Below are 21,821 nucleotides of genomic sequence, written 5' to 3' on the forward strand. Positions count from 1 at the left end.
GTGGGAGGCCACCGTTCCCCAGATAGTCGGGTGTGAGTCTCTCTTTCTGAGATGCAGCCCTGGTGCGCAGTTGGGCTTGCTGCTGGTGTACCTTTCGCCTAGTCACGCAGCAGCAGCCCTGCCTGAGCTGCTCGATGTCCTCTCTGGGCTGGTGATTGAGTTCCCGAAACTTATAGTTTTGGGGGACTTCAATCTACCATTGCTGGGAGGATCATCTGAGTTGGCTCGGGAGTTCATGGCTTCCATGACGGCCATGGACCTGACGCAAGTAATTTTGGGACCGACTCATGAGGGAGGCCACACCCTTGACTTAGTTTTCTTATCTGGACGGTGGTTAGATGATCTTGGTGGGGGCTCTCCAATTATTATGCCCCTGTCATGGACCGATCATCATCTCCTGCGGCTGGTCTTCCGTTTTGCCACCCCCCGCCGTGGGTGTATGGAACCAATTAAATGGTACCGCCCCAGACGCTTAATGGATCCCCAGAGGTTCCAGGCGGCGCTGGGGTCCCCACCTGCCTCCCTTGCTCACAGCTCGGCAGATGCCTTAGTGGAAGCCTGGGAAAGGACGGCCACTGAGGCTCTTGACCGAGTTGTACCCCTGCGGCCCCTGACCCGGTGCAGATCCCGTCGAGCTCCATGGTTTTCTGCGGAGCTCCGGGAGATGAAGCGTCGGAGACGGGGCCTAGAGAGCGGTTGGAGATCCAGCCGATCCGAATCCGACCGATTGCGACTAAGAGCCCATATTAGGTCTTATCTCGCTGCGATAAGGGAGGCGAGGTCTAACCACTTCGCCACCCTTATCGCGTCCGCAGATAATCGCCCGGCCGCCCTGTTCAGGGTGACTCGCTCCCTCCTAAATCAGGAGGTGAGGGAGGATCCCTTGCAGGGTCGTGCCGAGGAGTTTAACCAGCATCTGTCGGACAAAATCGCTCGGATTCGGACCGGTCTGGACTCTGACTGGGCAGAGTCTGGCGATCAGGACACGGGCGGTCTTGTCGATACCACCTGGGATGAGTTTGATTCTGTGACTCCGGAGGAAGTGGACAGGATCATGGGGAGGCTGAGCACCACCACATGTTTATTGGACCCGTGCCCTTCCTGGCTGGTCTATGCAGCCCGGGAGAGGACACGCAGCTGGTTCCAGGCAGTTATATCGGCCTCTCTGAGTGAGGGTAGCTTCCCCGCCGTCTTGAAAGAGGCGGTGGTGAGGCCTCTCCTCAAGAAGCCTGCCTTGGACCCAGCTGTATTGAACAACTTTCGTCCTGTCTCCAACCTTCGCTTTCTTGCGAAGGTTGTTGAGAGTGTGGTGGCGCATCAGCTCCCTCTGGTCCTGGATGAAGCGGATTATCTAGACCCGTACCAATCGGGTTTCAGGCCCGGGCACAGCACGGAGACGGCATTGGTCGTGCTGGTGAATGATCTCTGGAGGGCTCGGGACAGGGGATATTCCTCTGTTCTAGTCCTATTAGACCTCTCGGCGGCTTTCGATACCATCGACCATGGTATCTTGCTGCGGCGTCTCAGGGGACTGGGAGTGGGAGGCACAGTCTTACAGTGGTTCTCCTCCTATCTCCAGGGACGTTCGCAGTCGGTGTTGGCAGGAGGGCAGAGGTCGACCGCAAGGTCTCTCGTTTGTGGAGTTCCTCAGGGGTCGGTCCTCTCGCCTCTCCTGTTCAACATCTACATGAAACCGCTGGGTGAGATCATTCGTGGTTTTGGAGTTGGGTATCATCAGTACGCTGATGATACCCAACTTTTCCTTTCGACCCCAAACCACCCCAGTGATGCCCTCAACGTGATGTCCCGTTGCCTGGAGGCGGTTCGGGTCTGGATGGGGAGGAACAGACTGCAACTCAACCCCGACAAGACTGAGTGGCTTTGCATTTCTTCATCCCGGGTTTATTCGGACATTCCACCTCTTGCTATGGGGGGTGAACTATTACCCCCGTAGATAGGGCTTGCAACTTGGGAGTCCTCCTAGATTCACGGCTCACCTTGGAAGACCATATAGGAGCTGTGACTAGGGGGGCTTTCGCCCAGGTTCGCCTGGTGCGCCAGTTGCGGCCCTATCTTAGCCGGGATGATTTATGCACGGTCACTCATGCGCTCGTGGCCTCTCGTCTGGACTACTGCAACGCTCTCTACATGGGGCTGCCCTTGAGGACCACCCGGAAGCTCCAACTGGTACAGAATGCAGCCGCGAGAGTTGTGTTGGGAGTCTCCCGATACTCCCACGTTACACCTTTGCTCCGTGAGCTGCATTGGTTGCCAGTTGCCTTCCGGGTGAGATTCAAGGTACTGGTAATGGTGTTCAAAGCCCTCCATGGCATGGGGCCGGAGTACCTTAGGGAACATCTGCTGCCGGCATCAAGCTCCCTGCGCCCTGTGCGTTCCCACAGAGAGGGCCTCCTCAGGGTGCCACCGATCAGAGAATGTCGATTGGTGGCCCCCAGGGGGAGATCCTTCTCTGTGGGTGCTCCGGAGCTGTGGAATCAGTTACCGGTAGAGCTTCGGATGGCGCCCGATCTTCGCTCCTTTCGTCGCGATCTCAAGACGTTTTTGTTTGTACAAGCCGGCCTAGCCTGATGGGGATTGGTGGGGTTTTTTTTTATTTTTTGTATTCTTAATTTTATCTTTGGGGTTTTATAATTGTATATTAATTGTTTTAACTTGGGCAATCATTTAATCTCTTTTTAATGTTTGTATTTTGTATTTCACTTTTGCCCTGTGAACCGCCCTGAGTCCTCAGGGAGAAGGGCGGTATAGAAATATTATTAAATTAAATTAAAATTAAATGTTTTAGGTTTAGATTTAACACAGCAAGGAGTATTAGGCTCTAGAGAAACCATAATTCTCTTTCCTGATGCAAAGAGGTAGTTGTGATTTGTTTCAATGAAGCACTTAATATCATTTCCATGTGAAAAATAGTCCTTACCCAATACCGGTAGTCCTCAACTTACCACGACAACTGAGCCCAAATTTCTGTTGCTAAACAAGACAGTTGTGAAGTGAATTTTGCCCCATTTTACAACCTTTCTTGACATTATTGTTCAGTGAATCACCGCAGTTCTTAAGTTATTAACCCAGTTATTAAATTAATCTGGCTTCCCCGTTGACTTTGCTTGTCAGAAGTTCACAAAAGGGTATCACATGACCCTGGGACACTACAACCGTCATAAATATGAGTCAGTTGCCAAGCATCCAAATTTCATTCACATGATCATGGAGATGCTGCAAAGGTCATAAGTGTGAAAAATGGGCATAAGTTACTTTTTTCAGCACTGTTGTAACTTGAAATGATCACTAAACAAACTGATGAAAGTTGAGGACTACCTGTAATGAAAAATTATATGACAGCATACTTGACCTTTGAAAAAACAAAGAACAGATGGGAACAAGCCAGTCCTCTCAAAAGACAGGGCTAAATAATCTGATAAATAGGACAAGAATGAGAAAGAGGTTTTTCTGGGAGGTTGTTTTTTTCTTTCTTTATATAGCTTCCTTTTGAAACCCAATAGTTGCAGGGATTCTTGATTATGACTTTCTAATTTTTCTTATTGTAAGATATTGGATTCTAGTGATCTTGCCCTACTGGTTACAATCTTCTCTGCTTGGTAAAATCTGCCATGTAACCCTCCCTAAGGTCTCTTATCTCTTACTTCTGCCTCTGGCAAAACCTGAAAAAGGCTTTTGTAGGAGCTGCATATTTCCACAGGCCTTTTTAAGTGCCAGAAAATTTAGAACTTCCTCGGAGCATCTTCTCAGCATTAGCCAGCTCTCTCTAAAACCAGAAGAGGCTCCTGGGCTAGCAGAGAAGACCAACAAAGATGATAAGGGTCTGAAGGATAAACCATACAATGAATGATTGAGGGAACTAGATATGTCTAGTCCAGGGGTAGGCAACCTTGGCTCTTTTATAACTTGTGGACTTCAACTCCCAGAATTCCTGAGCCAGCCATGCTCTGGGAGTTGAAGTCCATGAGTCATAAAAGAGCCAAGGTTGCCTACCCCTGGACTCTAGTCTAATGAAGAGAAGGACTATGAGTGATATGATAGCAATCTTCCAATACTTGAGTGGCTGCCACAAACAAGAAGGAGTCAACTTATTCACCAAAGCACCAAAACAAGAAGCAATGAATGAAAAATAATCAAGGGCAGACCAACCTAGTACTAAGAAGTTTTCTAAGAGTGAGAACAATTAATCAGTGAAACAGCTTGCCTCTGGAAGCTGTTCACCATCACAGGAGACACGACAGCCATTTGTCCAGAAAGGTATATTTCCTGCCACGTGTAGGAGGCTGGACTAGAAGACCGCCGAGGACTCTTCCAATCCTATGATTCTATGTTCAATGTCAGTGATGGCGAACCTTTTAGACACTGAGTGCCCAAAACAACCCCACCCCCTGCCCCCGCGCAGAGATGATTAATTACCATTATCTTTCAACTTGGTGTGTTCTAGATGTGCTGTGACAGTGACTTTCTAGCTATGTGGGAAATTACAATATCTAGAAGATAAAAGCTAGAAACAGTCATTTAGCAATTCATCTGTATCATTCCTATGATCCTTTTCTTCCTCTAATAATTTTTGAGTTCCTAAAAATGGAGTTAGCCAACATTTGTCTAAGTATTAAAGTGCATATTTTGAGTAAGTGGCAGATAAGTTTTCTACAATGATTATGCACACTATGGTTACTCAACATGCACTCAATTGCAGTTTCCCAATTCATAGTCAGAGTGAGCTATTCTATCACTCACCCTGCGATCCTGAAAACATTATGAAAGATCAAAACACACTTAGCATAATCCTTAATCCAGAGGCTGAGAGGCAGCTAATCAAGTTTCCTAATTAGTTTTTGAGAATGTTTGGTATTGGGAAATTTGAGAGCACATACATGTTCTCAGGAGGATTTGGATGGATGTATAAGAGAAAGTCTTTATTAGCTGACCGCTTAATATGACAATGTTATCCATTTTCCAATAATGTTCCATTTTCCCCTTTTTCACCCATAAAATCTGCTAAACAGATTTCTAAAAGTAAGCAGAATGAACACCTCATCAAGATGCTACTTAGAGCTGGTGCATATGTTAATGCTCAAGATGATGTAAGTGCATTTATTCATATCCTCTATATCTAGGTTACAGTTTGGGTGTTAGCTGGATGTGATGCACAAAAATCATTTTCCTAAGGCTGAGGAACAACATGACCGTCCCCCCCCCATGGTATTGAGTAATTCACTCTTTCCGCTATAAGGAGAAAAAAATGGGAGCAATAATTGATTCCTTCTGTCTGGGACCCAAGCCAGCCAACTTAGATGAGATTAATCAGGGTCAATTAGGCCGAAATATTGCACCTTGCCACCCTTTCAGATTCTCTCCAACTTCGCCATTTCCTAGGCCCATTGTTCAGCTGCTATTTTTGGTTGCTTTTCCTCACAAAAGCAAAGCAACAAGGGAAGATGGGATCCAATTGGATCCAGTTGGCTGGCTGCCAGTTGTGCCATTCCACTTATCAACTGAGTGATTCAGTGTCATAGAAGTATATCAGTCAGGATACTTGTGCAGCACTACAAAATTACTGCAGAAGGTTTGGGGTATGAGGCTGGTCGTTGTGTGGAAAGTGCTATTAGATTTATATTTTAACAGTTTCATAGGCGGTGGGATAATTTAACATGTTTTCTCAATTAGACAGAATGAGGATGTGTTCCAAATATTGCAGAAATCTACTACCTAGCCATATAGTTAGCTTTCAGGCACTATTCTTGAAAAAAATTGTAATAGCTTGTTTATCATTAAAACCCCAAACAAAACATACAGAAGAGGCCATGAAGAATTTCAGCCCTTTAGCAAACAATTGTGTCTCCTGAACAAGTATGATTTACCTCTGGTAAAACCTTGTGGCTTTACCTGCTCCAACTCTCTAATTAAAACCTTACAATAATGCAAAGAGGAATTGTTCAGATCAGGTCAAACCTTATTTTTATTTCAGTCTGTACAGTATGTTAGAAATAATATAGGACTGGACATTTTAGTCTGCTGTTCTGGTACAATATTGTAGTCTGCTTCAGGACTGTGATGGAATAAGATGTTTGTACAAATTTCAAGGCAGTTAAGGAATATCTTGCAGAAAATAATACAAAATGAACTAACTTATTCAAAAACAGTTTGGATATCATGTGAATTCATCCTTGTTTATAATTTAATGCGTAATTTGAAAAAGGAGCTAAATTTTATTTTCACTGTGACAACCCAATGTAGACTGTTTAAATTCTGTAATGTATATTTTGACTCTTTTGTTTTGATGTTCTTAATTTATGTTTTAATTTAACATTTTATTTATGGAGCCATTTTGTGGTAAAATAGCATAGAAATGCCAGCTATACATCAATAGCCAATCTATAGGTGGATGAAACAATAGACAAGGGTTTATGTATATGATAATTCAAGAGCTTACATGTAAGAACTTGTACAGTCCTTTTTAACATTTTATACTTACTGAGAAGTATATTAGGGTAAGAGTGCAATTTATTCCTGAAGAATATGTACTATGATTTTTCTCTAGTCAGGACGGACTGCCCTCCACTATGCTTGTGAAATGAAAAACCAGTCCATCATTCCATTATTAGTTGAAGCGGGTGCTGACCTTTCCATAAAGGACAAGGTATGGAAAACTAATCTTGTTTTAATTTTGATCTCTATCTCATCCTGTGATTTGGACTATTCCTCTACTAAGAAAGAGGAATCTATTTTTTATTTTAGAAAAAAAGTGTGGGTTTCTTTTGTACCAGAGGCAGATGCTTGGGCTTGTCAACTGGAAAGCTGACAGCCAGGGATCAAGATTTATTCACCCTAGCTTAGGCCAACTTAACAGTTCAAAAGCATACAAATGTGAATAGAACGGAGTTCCAGCACCTTTTTGGGATGGAACCTTGTAGGGTAGGCAAGACGGGTTGTATGACATGTGTGAGTTCTGGCACCTTTTTCTTTTACAAAAAAAGCACTGGGTACCACTTTGATGGGAAAGGTTTCTGTGTTCTGTAATTTCATGTGGGCCCCATGATGACAGAAGCATCTCTCAGACGATGCAGGATTTGTAATGATGTATTGTAAGTAACTACATTTGGAGATTTTGATCCAGGTTATGTTCTCCAGAAATGGCTGATGTTTAAAGACACATGAAAAAAGTCAACATGGAGAGTAGCAAGAAAAACAAGCAAAAAGGGGGAAAGAAATGGTAAAAAGGAATTAGAATTAGCTATACAACATGCATAATTATTTAAAAAAATAGATTTATCTACTTACTATAAATAAAGTATAGACAATCTAGTATTTTCCCTGAAGCTTTTTGACTAGGACATGAAGGTTAAAGTTAGCAATCCTAGCTACCAATGCTGGTCATAGATCATTTTAAGTTTCCCATAAGGAGAATAACATTGTTTAGCAGTAGCTTAGCAGAAGTAAGTGGTATTTTAGAAATGCACACATATGCACAGGAAAAAATAAAATAAAATCATAAAATATTCAGATGTTTCCTCTGTGTGAAAGTCAATCATTATGAAAGGAATTTTATTTCTTACCGAGAAGATGCAGTCATTTTTGTAGAGACCATCAATCACCTTTTAATCAAATTTCCTTTATTTTGACCTAAGAGATTAGCTTCAAGTAATAATCCTACAGTATATGAATTATTATTTGCCACTGGTTTCAGACTATCTTGACTATTTCCAATGTTTCTCAAATAAAGCCTTCAATGACCTTTACACTAGATAGCACAATGGAGGTGGTTGTTTGATTAACAACAGATGCCACTTCCCGCCCCCCCCCCCGTCCCTGTCCTCCCCATCTTTAATTGGATTATAGTTTTGTTGTTGTTGTTAGTTGCGAAGTCGTGCCCGACCCATCGCGACCCCATGGACAACGTTCCTCCAGGCCTTCCTGTCCTCTACCATCTTCTGGAGTCCATTTAAGCTCATGCCTACTGCTTCAGTGACTCCATCCAGCCACCTCATTTTCTGTCGTCCCCTTCTTCTATTGCCCTCAATCTTTCCCAGCATTAGGCTTTTCTCCAGTGAGTCCTTCCCTCTCATTAGGTGGGATAATAATTTAGCTTGTTTTAAATTATTTATGTTTTATTACAGTATATTTATATTTACCCTTCATGATTGTAACCTACTTTGTGGTTAGAAGGGAGAAGAAAGAAAGAAAGAAAGAAAGAAAGAGGGAAAGAAAGAAAGAAAGAAAGAAAGAAAGAAAGAAAGAAAGAAAGAAAGAAAGAAAGAAAGAAAGAAAAGCTTCTGGACATAGTATTTTTTCAAATGTTCATGCTTTCTTCATTCGTTATTTTCACTTTTGTTCATTTTATCTCTTCATTTCAGGATGGAGAGACTCCATTGGACATAGTAAGAAGATTAAAGTTCCTCAACATAGAACACACATTAAAGAAGGATTCCTAGCTCATTACAGCAGAAATTGTTAGAAAAGCCCCAACCGATGGGGCCAATTCATTGTGATAAATGCAATTCCATTTACAATTTCAAATAACATCAAGCTTAAATCAGCCAATAAGCTTATGCAAAAGAATAGACTGCACTAAATCCTGTTGCTGAGGTTTCATGGGTGATAAAATCAAAATGATGTGGTCAATTTTGTGAGCATCAAAATATTATTTTTATTTTCATGATTGTTTTCTTAATAAAGTACAAAGTTTGTAAGGGTATAAGTCAGTGTTTTTCAAACTTGTCCAAACAAGAAGTGTGGACTTCAATTCCCAGAATTCCCCAGCTAGTTGAAGTCCACACAGTGGTTGTCAATTTGAAAACCATTAGTATGGTATTTATTTCATTGGTATTAAATTGTGCTATTTATAGGTGTTGTAATCCAAAACAGATTTAGCAATAAAGATCTGTTGTAAATTTACTTTTAATCTGTCAAAAGGTGTATGTCTATTTTGTTTTGAATCCATAGCATAATGATAGAACAAGACACAATGTGCTTTATCTCCTGGGAAGGGAGATAGCACATCCACACTCTACTAATTTCTTTTATCTTTGTTATTTATAATTTGAATAGAATGACACAATCTCTTTAAATGTTACAGAATACTCTAAGGCATAGAAAGGAATATAGTTGAGATTTTATTGTCTTGTCTTATTTCTACTCCTTTATTGCCAGTTTATCTCCTATTTCATTTCCTCATTGTTAGTTTTTGATTTTTCCAGACTGCTTTTCTAAGATTTTCTAGTTGTGGACCATAATAAAGAAATTGACTCATTATATTAAGACAGAGAAGTATTTATGTTAGAAGTATTCATTTCTTTTTTGCAGATATATCACGATCTCTGTCTTCATTTCCATCTCCATCTTCATTTCTGCACAGGGTGGCTTGCATTAAAAATTGAAAGCCCTTAAGTGTTAAACAAAGCAGTTAAAACCATAATAAAACTTACAAATAATAATAATAATAATAATAATAATAATAATAATAATAATAATAATAATAATAATAATAATAATAATAATAATAATAATAATAATAATAATAAAGTTGGACCTTGGAGGTCATCTAGACCAACCCCCTGCTCAGCAGGAAACCCTATACGATTTCACACAAATGGCTGTCCAGTCTCTTCTTAAAAACTTCCAGTGTTCACAGCTTCTGAAGGCAGGTTGTTCCACTGATTAATTGTTCTAACTGTCAGGAATTTAGGGCAACAAAATTAGAAGACTTGTTCCAAAGTTGTTGACAGATACCTGGAAACTCCACGGTCTCTCTTAACAAATCAAGACACCAGTCTAGCTGCTGCATCTTGAATTAACTGAACAGTCCAAGACTTGTATTATATGTTTGAACTGGACTAACCAAGCCATATCGGGTTTGGGCTGCTTTGGCTTGCAATATTGATTCATTGCATGTTGGTTTCAGAACATCTGATTGGATGAGTTCTTTTAGTTTGAAGGCTAGTTGTTCATGCAAACATGCAATGTGTTTATTTAAAACAAATTATATAGCCATTTATCTGGGTGGCTCACAAGCGATAGATAAAAACACATCTAGGTACAATACAGATATTAAAATATTAAAACCAAAAAATGTGGCATCATAGCTAAACTAATGAGGCCTGCATCAGTTCATCTCACAAAGACAAATTCCTGGCATGCTTGTTTGACAGTGCAGTATTCTACCTTAGAAGAGGACAGGAATACAATGCTTTGTTTCTTGCTGCACAAGATGATAGCTGTGCTCGCATAGCAGAATATAATCCTGTAGTTTGAGATTATTAGTTATAGTTATATTAGTTATTAGTACATTAAATTATGTAATTCCCATTAAGCATGTGTCAATCTTTTTACTGCTGTCCAGCTGTCTTGTGTTGGTCCACTGATCTTTCCACTTAGGAGTTCAATTGCATTCATTGTGTCAGGCCCACTCACAGTTGTGATGCATAGTAGCTTTCCCACACCTGCTGGGTACTGTTCATTTGCTTTCCTTTGCAACTTTACTCCTTTGCCTCATTGAGAAACTCTTCCCCTCTATTATCTTTAGGTATTGAGTGGAAAAGAACCTACCACATTTGCTGTTTATTACTTCATTTCCAAGATAGTGACTATCTTCAAGATGTTTTACTACTGCAGGATCCAATCTGGGTCAGTCATTAGGACCAAGAGGTTTTGTCTTCTGAGCTTTTGGACTTGTACTGGATCTCATCCTCAGGGAAATTCTCTCTAGAAACTGCTAGAGAAGCTCGGAAGACAAAAACAGATCCAAAAATTGGATCCTGCAACATTATCCTGGGACAGGTATGTTGGCCTTCATCTGTTTCTTTATTTAAACTGTCCTCTTGTCTCTTTCTTCCTCTGCAAACAAAACAAATGTAGCTTCCATTGTAAAATCTTATATATAAGTATCAGCTTTTGAGGTAGTTCATTCTTTAGTCTGTGGCTTTTCCAACTGTCTCCCAAGGCCATCCCCACATACAATTACGATAAGCAAGGAACACGATTTCCCTATTCAAAGCCCATGTTTTATAACATTTGATTTAGTATATTGGAGCTTTGGACGCTTGCTTTAACTCAGACATATTGTTGCTGTTTTGCAATTTATACACCAGTTTTCTTTCCCTGGTTCTTCCAAACCTGGTGTCTAGCACATATAAATTTCTCTTTTCAGATCACAGGGAATATCTAAATGGTCCACTTGTAGTGTTCTGAATGGACTAATTGGGTGTTTGCATGCAAAAACTATCATAATCCTTTTCATGTATTTAGCATTTTGTTAACTGAGTTTTGTGGCGTGGCATATAACTATGAGTACCATGATGTGGCCTATGGCTTTCTGGCTTTTGGGTAGTTCTGTGGGATTGGGCACATCCTTCTTATAGCGGTATTGCACATTAATGTCTGGTGGGATTCCTTTATTAGATCTTAGGGATCTTTTAGATTTTAATTCTGGTTTCTGTTCTTACAGTATGGCAGCAGCCCCTTCTCAATCATAGATCTGGGTGCTACTAGTAAACCTAGGCTGGTTTGGATCAGCATCCAAATCCCACAACTTATCTTGGGTTACCTTTTCAGTATTATTTTTTTCATTAAAATAAACAACACTACTTGTGTTTACTTGTTTCCTTTGAATCTAAAACCTGGTAAGCCTTTGCCCCAAATGTGCTGTAGTGTATGTGATAAAAGCATACACAGGATGTCAGCACAGCAGGGGGCTGGACAGCTCCAGGCTATAACCGCTTTTGGCGGGAAAGCCTGGTTCGAACAAAGCCTGACAGCCCGGGGCATGATCAGCTCTGGCGGGAAGCCAGGGTTTAAATCTATTGGTCACCTGCACTGGCGGGAAGCCCAGGTTTGAATCCATTGGATGGTATTCACCTGGGCAGGTATATAGATACGCCAGGTAACTCCTTTTCCCCAGACTTGTTCCTGACCTCAATAAAGAAGTTAATACCCAGCTGAGTGTCCGTCTCTGTGTGCAACCACGTGACCTTACATGTGCCATTTAATTTCTTATCCTTTTCTTTAGAGATATGTGCATAACACTTGCCACCAAATACCTTTAGCTGTGACAGAGTAGACTTGCTCCCCTTCCATATGGAGTTTTCCTTTCATTTCGCAGACTGGCTTTGTGAAGTGCTGCTTCTCCCCAGAATTTATCCAGCAAGTTTGCATCTAGCAGAAGGCATGTCAACATGTTTAGCAAACTTTGATTCTTTGATTGCTGCTATGATGGGCATCCAAATTTGTTTCTCAATTACAGAGGAATAAGGTAGAGAATTCAGGGGAAACGGGAACAGTTTGAAGAAGTGATTTGTTAATGTAAATACCATTTACAGAAACAGTGTTAAGTCAGATTGCAAATATTTCAACTAATTCATCGGCTCCGCTGCATTAAGACTTCACGGTTTGTTTTTAAATTGTCATCATAGCCTTAAGGTGTGTTTTTAAATTGTCATCATACAACATGATTTCTCTTACATCACTGCTGAGGAATCATGGATATCTTTTCATTATCTCAATGATACGCATGTACATAAGCTCAGGTGCATCAAGTCCCCAAATGAAATCTAGATATTGCCATTCAGGAATATGTTGGTGATAAATGACCTTACTAAACCGCTTTATTAATGCCTCAATATCTCTTACATCTGCCAATAAGTCATTTCCACCAGACCAGAGTGCAATGGGTGTTTTTATATCTTCTATCTTGTATACAGGAGAAGTTGTCTGGGAAGAAAGGCGACACACCTCAATAATTAGTCAAAAACTGCTCAGGAAGAGATACAACATATAAAACAATGAAAATTACTGCTTTTAAAATACACAGCTGATCAGCTTAGAGCCCAGCTCAATGACTTTCTGCCACTGGTCCAAAAGAACATGCCAGATTAAATTAATCATTTGATGCAATTGCTGATGTAAGGAGTCCTAGTGGCACAGTGGCTATAATGCAATACTGCAGGTAAACTCTGCCCGCTGCCTGGAGTTTGATCCTGATGGGGCTCAAGGTTGACTCAGCCTTCCATCCTTCTGAGGTTGGTAAAACAAAGACCAAGATGATTGGGGGCCATATGCAAATAAGGCTTCTACACTGTAAATCACCCAGAGTCTCTAAAGCACTAGGGGTGGTATATACATCTAAGTGCTATTGCTATATCTATTGCTAAATGGCTTGGCTGGGAAGGAAAAATGGACAGTCTTACATTTAGGCATTGACTATCTTCAGATTAGGAAGGGCAAGAAATATTTCTCTACATTTACAAACACTTTGATGACACTTTTCTTATTTTGCTCAGCCCCAGCCTGCAAAATTTGAAACAAGGTACAAACCCCCCCCCACTTCTAACAGGGAAAGCATTCTGATCTAAAAGCTACAAATGAGGAAGGATGTTATTTTACAGGAAAACTGTTTTATTCTCATACCTGGTTATACTTTTCCATATTCTTTTCCTTAGTGCCATAGTCGTATGCTTGAAACACTTTTTTATCTTGGATCTATAATGAATAGTATGGAATTACAGCACTGAATAAAAGTATTACCGGTCATTTTGATAACCTGACATCACTGCTATACAAGCTACATTGGCTTCCAGATGCAACTCAAGTTTGTCATCTTTAAAATTTTTCATGGCTTGGGACTGAGTTACTTATGGGACCGTTTCTCCACAGTGGTCCCTATCTGTCCCATCCAGCAGGAGGGCATGCTCTGGGTACCATCAGCTGTGGTTAGATTGGTCTCATCCATGCTAGTCTTCTGCAAGACCTTGAAAACTTGGCTTGGTGCTCAAGATTGTAGTGCTGGGTAAGTGACATACTCAGGGCTTTTTTCCTCATAGAATGCTCAGAATGGAGTTCCGGCACCTTTTTTGGATGGAACATTGTAGGATAGGCAAGGCGGGTTGTATGACATGTGTGAGTTCCAGCACCTTTTTCTTTTACAAAAAAAGCACTGGACATGCTTCTGATAATTGTTTGGATAATGGCCATCTGTTATGTGTTTTTATATGTATATATGTATATATGTATATATGTGTATATATATATATATATATATATATATATATATATATATATATATATATATATATATATATATATATATATATATATATATATATATATATATATATATATATATATATATATATATATATATATATATATATATATATATATATATATATATATATATATATATATATATGTAGATCTAGAGTCTCGGGTTTCTTCCCGCGTTCCTTTCATCTTCAGAAAGTTGTGGCGACGTTTCGACGAAATCCCATCCGTCATCATCAGGCTGGTGGCTTTAGCTTCCTTTTTCTGGAGAAGGAAGCTAAAGCCACCAGCCTGATGATGACGGATGGGATTCCGTCGAAACGTTGCGCCTACACCTTTAGTTCTACGCGGGGAAAAACCCGAATAACCAAAGATCCACATATTGTTCTGAACCAGCCCTCTTCTCGCAACCCCTAATTAAGAGAAGAGTCTGGAAAGCGTCCAAGGCTAAAAGGCTTCTGCCAAGATTTAATTACGCAGTTAACAAAAACACAAGAGCTTGTCTTCTCAAGCGGAAAAGTTGCTTTCAGCAACCAGCCCCTCCCCAAACACTTCTTTTATAGAGAGCTCAGGGCGTGGTCTCCCTGTGCCTCCTCCCGAGGAGTCCCATAGTCTTTCTTTGTTTGTCCCTGCTCGTCTGCCTCCTGCGTCGGGCGTCCTTGAACAGGGCCAGCTGTGGGTCATCATCCTCCGCACTCTCGGGCTCACACAGCTGAGAAGAGGTCCCCGGCTGAGGACTCTGCAAAGCCTCCAAATCATCATCAGCCGGTTCGTTTCCCTCCTCCCCCACATCTGAGTCCTCCGATACATCGGACCCGGCTGTCGGACCCACAGGCTGGCCCTGAGTCACAACACTATCCCGCACCGCAGGGCCCTTCCCTCGGGTCTGCCGATCCGGATGCGGTCGGGATGGGAACTGTTCGTGAAAAGCAGTCACCAACGCAGGGGCATGAACGGCGGTCGCGTCTTCCCATGTGAAGTCCTCCGGCCCGTACCCTTTCCACTCGATCAGGTACTGGAAGCGACCTTTCAGCCAGCGGGAATCCCTGATGCTGGCGACCTCGTACTCGGGGGTGCTGCCTCCATCACGAGTTCCTGATGGGGGAGGTTCCGCTTGGCGAAGTGGACAGGCCGGTTGTTCGGGGACCAACAAGGACCGATGGAAGACGGGGTGCACGCGCAGGGAACGTGGCAGAGTTAAACGATAGGCGACCGGGTTGATGACGGCCTCGACTGGGAACGGTCCAAGGTAACGGTGGTCCAGCTTCCTCGCCGGCCGAGTGGATGGTAGGTTCCTGGTGGACAGCCAGACCCGATCCCCCACTGATAGTGGAGGCGTATCCCTTCTCGACCGATCGGCGAACCTCTTGTAGTCGGCCTTGGCCTTCTCCAGCTGCCGTCGCACCAACCGATGGATCGCCTGTAACTCCGCCATGAATTCGTTCGCTGCCGGCTCCGGTGAGTCCACGGGAGAAAGAGGGAAGAACCTGGGGTGATAACCCACGTTGGCCAAGAACGGTGTCATCTGCGTGGAGGTGTGTTGCGAGTTATTAAAGGCAAACTCGGCTATGGCCAAATAGTCCACCCAGTTGTCCTGCTGCAGGTTAACATAGCAGCGCAGATACTGCTCTAAGATGCCGATGACCTTCTCGGTACCCCCGTCGGTCTGAGGATGATGCGCGGACGAGAGGCAAACCTTAATGTCCAACGCCCGCATCAACTCCTGCCAGAAGCGGGCTGTAAACTGGGCCCCCCTATCGGAGACGACCCTATCGGGAAGGCCGTGCAGCCGGAACACCTGTTGGATGAACATGCGACTAGTGGCGCGAGCTGACGGTAAGCCGCGACAGGGGATGAAGTGCGCCATCTTGGTCAACATGTCCACCACCACAAACACTGTCGTGAAGCCGGAGGATGGGGGTAGATCCGTCAGAAAGTCCATGGACACAGCCCCCCAGGGTCTCTTGGGCGTTGGCAAAGGCTGCAGTAAACCAGGCGGGGCCCCTGTCGCTGACTTGGCCTGCCTGCATGGGACGCAGGAGGTGACATAAGACTGGACATCGTGTCGGACTCGGGGCCACCAGAAAGTACGGGAGACCAGGTTCAGAGTCTTGAACAGGCCAAAATGCCCCGCAGCCGGGTTATCATGACATTGGCTGAGGACGAGTCCCCTGAGTGGCCCTCCTGGAACATAGAGCCGGTCACGATAATACAGGAGTCCATCCGTGACCGACCAAGGCGAATCTGGCCCCACCTCTTCCTTCCGCTGAGCCACCCACGCCTCCTGCTGCTGCGCCTCCCGGATCCGAGCCCGTATATCCACCGGCTCCCGTACCGCAGCAAAAGACTCGACGGGGATCACTGTCCTGGGCGGAAGCTTGTCTTCCACTCGGGTGTACTCGGGCTTCCTGGACAGAGCATCCGCTCTCTGGTTGTGCCCGCTTGGTATGTACCGCACCCGGAAGTCAAACCTCGCAAAGAAGAGGGACCACCGGATCTGGCGTTGGTTCAAATTCCGAGCGGTCTGCAGGCTTTCCAGATTCTTGTGGTCCGTCCGGACCTCGATTTGATGCCGCGCCCCCTCCAGATGATGCCTCCAAGCCTCGAACGCCGCCTTGATGGCCAGCAGCTCCTTCTCCCAGATGGTATAGTTGCGCTCCGAGGGATTCAATTTCCGAGAGTGATACGCGCAAGGGAAAAGGGTACCGTTGGGCGTCGCTGCCTGGAGTAACACGGCCCCAATGGCAATGTCGGAGGCGTCCGCCTCCACGACAAACGGCCGTTGCGGGTCAGGATGCTTCAAGATGGGCTCCTTCATGAAGGCGTCCTTCAAAGCTTGGAACGCCTGTTGTTCGGGGGCGTTCCACTGGAACCGAGTCTTCTTCTGCAGGAGCCGGGTGAGGGGGGCTGTCAAGGCAGCAAAGCCAGGGATGAATGTCCGATAGTAGTTGGCAAATCCAAGAAGTCGCTGAACATCCTTCACGCGACGCGGGGGTTGCCAACTCTGCAACGACTCAACTTTACTTGGATCCATGGCGATGCCCTCGGGAGAAATGCGGTGGCCCAAGAAATCAATGGTCACCTGGTAGAACTGGCACTTCTCTAACTTGGCAAACAGCCGATGTTTCCGGAGGCGCTGCAGGACCTGACGGAGATGCTGATGATGCGCTTCACGCGACGGGGAGTAAATCAGGATGTCGTCCAGGTAAATCACAACAAACTGGTCCAACAGATCCCGAAAGATGTCATTCATAAAATGCTGAAACACAGCGGGGGCGTTGGTCAGGCCAAACGGCATCACCGTGTACTCGAAATGTCCATAGCGAGTACCAAACGCTGTCTTCCACTCATCACCCGGCCGAACCCTGACGAGGTTGTAAGCTCCACGCAGGTCCAGTTTCGTGAAGATCTTAGCCTCCCGGAGTCGGTCCAAGAGCTCGGGGATGAGGGGCAGCGGGTAGCGGTTACGCACCGTGATAGCGTTGAGTTTCCGGTAGTCACAGCAAAGCCGTAACTCGCCCGACTTCTTTTTGACGAAGAGCACGGGCGCAGACACTGGCGAGGACGAGGGCCGGATGAATCCACGAGCCAAGTTCTTTGTCAGGAAGTCCCGCAATGCGGCCAACTCGGGCTCCGACATGGAGTACAAACGCCCCACTGGGAGAGGCGCATCAGGGACTAGGTCAATGGAGCAGTCGTAGGGCCTGTGCGGGGGTAATTGGTCCGCCTCTGACTCGCTGAACACGTCAGCAAAGTCGGACAGTACGGGAGGCAAGGAAACCCCTGAGGAACCCTCCACCTGGCCGGCACAGATATGGCGGGTGTGGTCCACGCACTGCAAACTTGGGAAGGTGACCAAGTTCTGAGACCAATAGATCTGTGGATCATGCGCCCGGAGCCACGCCAGTCCCAAGACCACGGGGAAGTGCAGATCCGAAGTGACGTAAAACTGAATGGCCTCCACATGGGTACTGATGGCCATACACACGGGTTGCGTGGCGGCCGTGATAGGCCCGGACAGGAGCACTCGACCATCGATGGTCTCCACAAGCATGGGCGGATCCACCGGACACTGGGGAACAGCCCATTTGGCCACAAAGGCCGAATCCATAAAGTTAGTGGTAGCCCCAGAGTCAATTAAGGCATGGACCGGAATCCCCTCTGGCTTGCCAGGAAGGATCAGTCGTGCCTCCAAAATCAAATGCCGTGGAGGTTCACAGGCACCGTCGAAACGGCGTCGCTCGGCGTGATCGTTGTGGGTCGCCCGATCTTTCACACCGTCTAGATCGGGCTCGGGCCGTATTCCCGATAGCAAAGCAGGGGACTTTCTCGGGGGAGGCTTGGTCACTGACGCCCGCTGACGCTTCTTCGGGCAAGAAGCAGCCAAATGTCCAGGGTCCCCACAGTAAAAACACAACCCCTCCGATCGTCGTCTGTCCATTTCCGTCACCGATAGACGGGACCTGGCGGCACCCAGCTCCATTGGCTCCTCCCTCTGGACTGGGGGCTCACGCACAACAGGGGCGGCAGGGGTCTGTGGGGTGGCACGGCGACTCTTACGCTGCTGCAGCCGGGCATCGATCCGCAGACAAAGATGGATCAGCCCATTCAGGTCTGAGGGAATGTCCACGCGGGCCAGCTCATCCAACATCTCCTCTGACAAGCCATCCTGAAAGGCATCCACGAGCGCAGCCTCATTCCAGGCGGAATCCTGGCTAAGCAGCCGGAAATCGCTGATATAGGCCTGTAGGGGGCGCTGACCCTGCCTCAAAGCTTTCAGACGTCGGGTGGCGGTCTGCGCCTTAATCGGGTCCTCGTACATGAGGCGCATATGGTCACAAAACCCCCCAAAGTTATCCAACAAAGGGCTAGGCTGTGCCAACAGAGGCGTGCCCCAACGAGCTGCATCTCCCGACAGAAGGCTCAACACGAATCCCACCTTATCTCGGTCAGTGGGGAAATCAGCTGCTCTCACGCTGATATAAAGCTGGCATTGTCCCAGGAAGGCAGGAAACAGTTCTGGTTTACCAGCAAATTTATCCGGCATAGCTAACTGACATTTCCTCCTGGGTGGGGGGGCAGCATGTACCTGAGCCTGCAGTTGTGCCACCTGAGTGGCCAGCAAGGTGAGTTGCTGGTTGAGCTGGGCATTCTCGGCAAGAAGCTGCTCCATCGTAGTATTAAGGGGTGGGTGGCTGAAAGCAAACTGTTCTGAACCAGCCCTCTTCTCGCAACCCCTAATTAAGAGAAGAGTCTGGAAAGCGTCCAAGGCTAAAAGGCTTCTGCCAAGATTTAATTACGCAGTTAACAAAAACACAAGAGCTTGTCTTCTCAAGCGGAAAAGTTGCTTTCAGCAACCAGCCCCTCCCCAAACACTTCTTTTATAGAGAGCTCAGGGCGTGGTCTCCCTGTGCCTCCTCCCGAGGAGTCCCATAGTCTTTCTTTGTTTGTCCCTGCTCGTCTGCCTCCTGCGTCGGGCGTCCTTGAACAGGGCCAGCTGTGGGTCATCATCCTCCGCACTCTCGGGCTCACACAGCTGAGAAGAGGTCCCCGGCTGAGGACTCTGCAAAGCCTCCAAATCATCATCAGCCGGTTCGTTTCCCTCCTCCCCCACATCTGAGTCCTCCGATACATCGGACCCGGCTGTCGGACCCACAGGCTGGCCCTGAGTCACAACACATATAAACACCCGTGAAAACCTCAGAAAACATATATATATATATATATATATATATATATATATATATATATATATATATATATATATATATATATATATATATATATATATATATATATATATATATATATATATATATATATATATATATATATATATATATATATATATATATATATATATATATATATATATATGGGATGCGGTGACTCAGTGGGTTAGGACGCTGAGCTTGTTGACAAGATGGTCGGCAGTTTGGCAGGTCGAATCCCGAGTGCCGCGTAACAGAGTGAGCATCTGTTACTCCTCCCAGCTTCTGCCAACCTAGCAGTTCGAAAGCACGTAAAAATGAAAGTAGAAAAATAGAGACCACTACGGTGGGAAGGTAACAGTGTTCCGTGCGCCTTTGGCGTCTAGTCATGCTGGCTACATGACCACGGAGACGTCCTCGGACAAGTGCTGGCTCTTCAGCTTTGAAACGGAGATGAGCACTGGCTCTTAGAGTCAGAAACGACTAGCACGCATGTGCGGGGGAACCTTTACCTTTTTTATATCAGGCTTTGAGGTAGTCTAGACAAGAAGCACACTACATCTCTTTCGCCCCATCCCCACCCCCTGGCTTTATGGTTCAAGAAACCAGGGAAGGTACCTTCTGAGACATTTACCACAATCCCAGTCCCTTTGTGGACTTAGCTGTTGTTTGACTATTCTTTAGTCTGCAGCTTTTCCACCCGTCTCCCAAGGCCATTCCCACCCACAATTACAGTAAGCATGGAGTAGCATTTCCCCGTTCAAAGTCCATATTTTACAACATTTGATTTAGTATATTGGAGCTTTGGATGCTTGCTTTAACCCATATATATTGTTGCTGTTTTGCAATTTATACAACATGTTTCTTTCCCTGGTTGTTCCAAACCTGGTGTCTAGCACATATAAATTTCTTCTCTCAGATCACATGAAAAAAGTGCCTATCTTACTATCTAAATGCTCCACTTGTAGTGGTCTGAATGGTACTACAATAATTGGATGCTTGCATGTTTAACTGCATGCACAAAAACGATCATAATCCTTTTCATGATTTTGTATTTAGTATTTTGTTAAATGAGTTTTGTGGTATGGCGTATAACTATGAGTACTATGATGTAGCCTATGGTTTTCTGGACTTTTGGTAGTTCTGTGGGATTGGGCATGTCCTTCTTATAGCGGTATTGCGCATTAATGTCTGATAGGATTCTTTTATTAGATGTTAGGGATCTTTTAGATTTTAATTCTGGTTCCTGTTCTTACTGTATGGCAGCAGCCCCTTCTGAATCTTAGATATGGGTGCTACTAGTAAACCTAGGCTGGTTTGGACCAGCATCTGAATACCGCAACTCATCTTGGGTTACATTTTCAGTATTATTTTTTCATTAAAATAAACAACACTACTTGTGTTTACTTGTTTACTTTGAATCTAAAACCTGGTAAGCCTTTGCACCAAATGTGCCATTTAATTTCTTTTCCTTTTCTTTAGAGATATGTGCATAACACTTGCCACCAAATGCCTTTAGCTGTGACAGAGTAGACTTGCTCCCCTTCCATATGGAGTTTTCCTTTTGTTTTGCAGACTGGCTTTGTGAAATGCTGCTTCTCCCCAGAATTTATCCAGCAAGTTTGCATCTAACAGAAGGCATATCAACATGTTTAGCAAACTTTGATTCTTTTCTACTGCTACCTCATTTTGTTAGTACAAAATAAACCCAAGCCTGATATTTTTTTGGGGGGTGGGTGGGCCTAATATAAGCCCTACCCCCCAAATAAGCCCTAGGTAAGAGCCCACCCACTCAATCCCACCATATATTTTTTTTGGTAGGCCAGATGGTATGCCTCTCCCTCTTTCCTCTGCCTCCGTCTGCTGCTGGTGCCACTGCCGTGAGGTGGCCTGAATGTTAAGGGAGCCTGGGGCGGAGGCAAGCAGGGTCTACCTCTTTTCTATTCCTGCCCTGGATCGGGGAATCCAGCGGGTGAGTGGGGGGGGGGTTTCTGGCTGCGGCCTCAACCATCAGCTTCTCTCTCACACCCTCAGCCTCTAGAGGCAGCCTGCACT

The 21,821-nt window shown here is 44.9% G+C and overlaps 1 protein-coding gene across 1 annotated transcript in view; it reads left to right on the top strand.

Moving 5' to 3' along the window:
• The window catches only part of ANKRD22 (ankyrin repeat domain 22), a 50,701-nt gene extending 41,777 nt beyond the window's left edge, over positions 1 to 8,924 (top strand). Inside the window, exons 4-6 of the mRNA XM_081329612.1 lie at positions 5,028 to 5,105; positions 6,563 to 6,661; positions 8,376 to 8,924. Of these exons, the coding sequence (XP_081185738.1) occupies positions 5,028 to 5,105; positions 6,563 to 6,661; positions 8,376 to 8,453 (255 nt within the window). The 3' untranslated portion in view covers positions 8,454 to 8,924. The remainder of the gene's footprint in view (positions 1 to 5,027; positions 5,106 to 6,562; positions 6,662 to 8,375) is intronic.
• The last annotated feature ends 12,897 nt before the right edge of the window (positions 8,925 to 21,821 follow it).

Source organism: Vipera berus, assembly GCF_964194415.1.
Source record: "Vipera berus genome assembly, chromosome: 5".
In the NCBI taxonomy this organism is placed as follows: Eukaryota; Metazoa; Chordata; class Lepidosauria; order Squamata; family Viperidae; genus Vipera; species Vipera berus.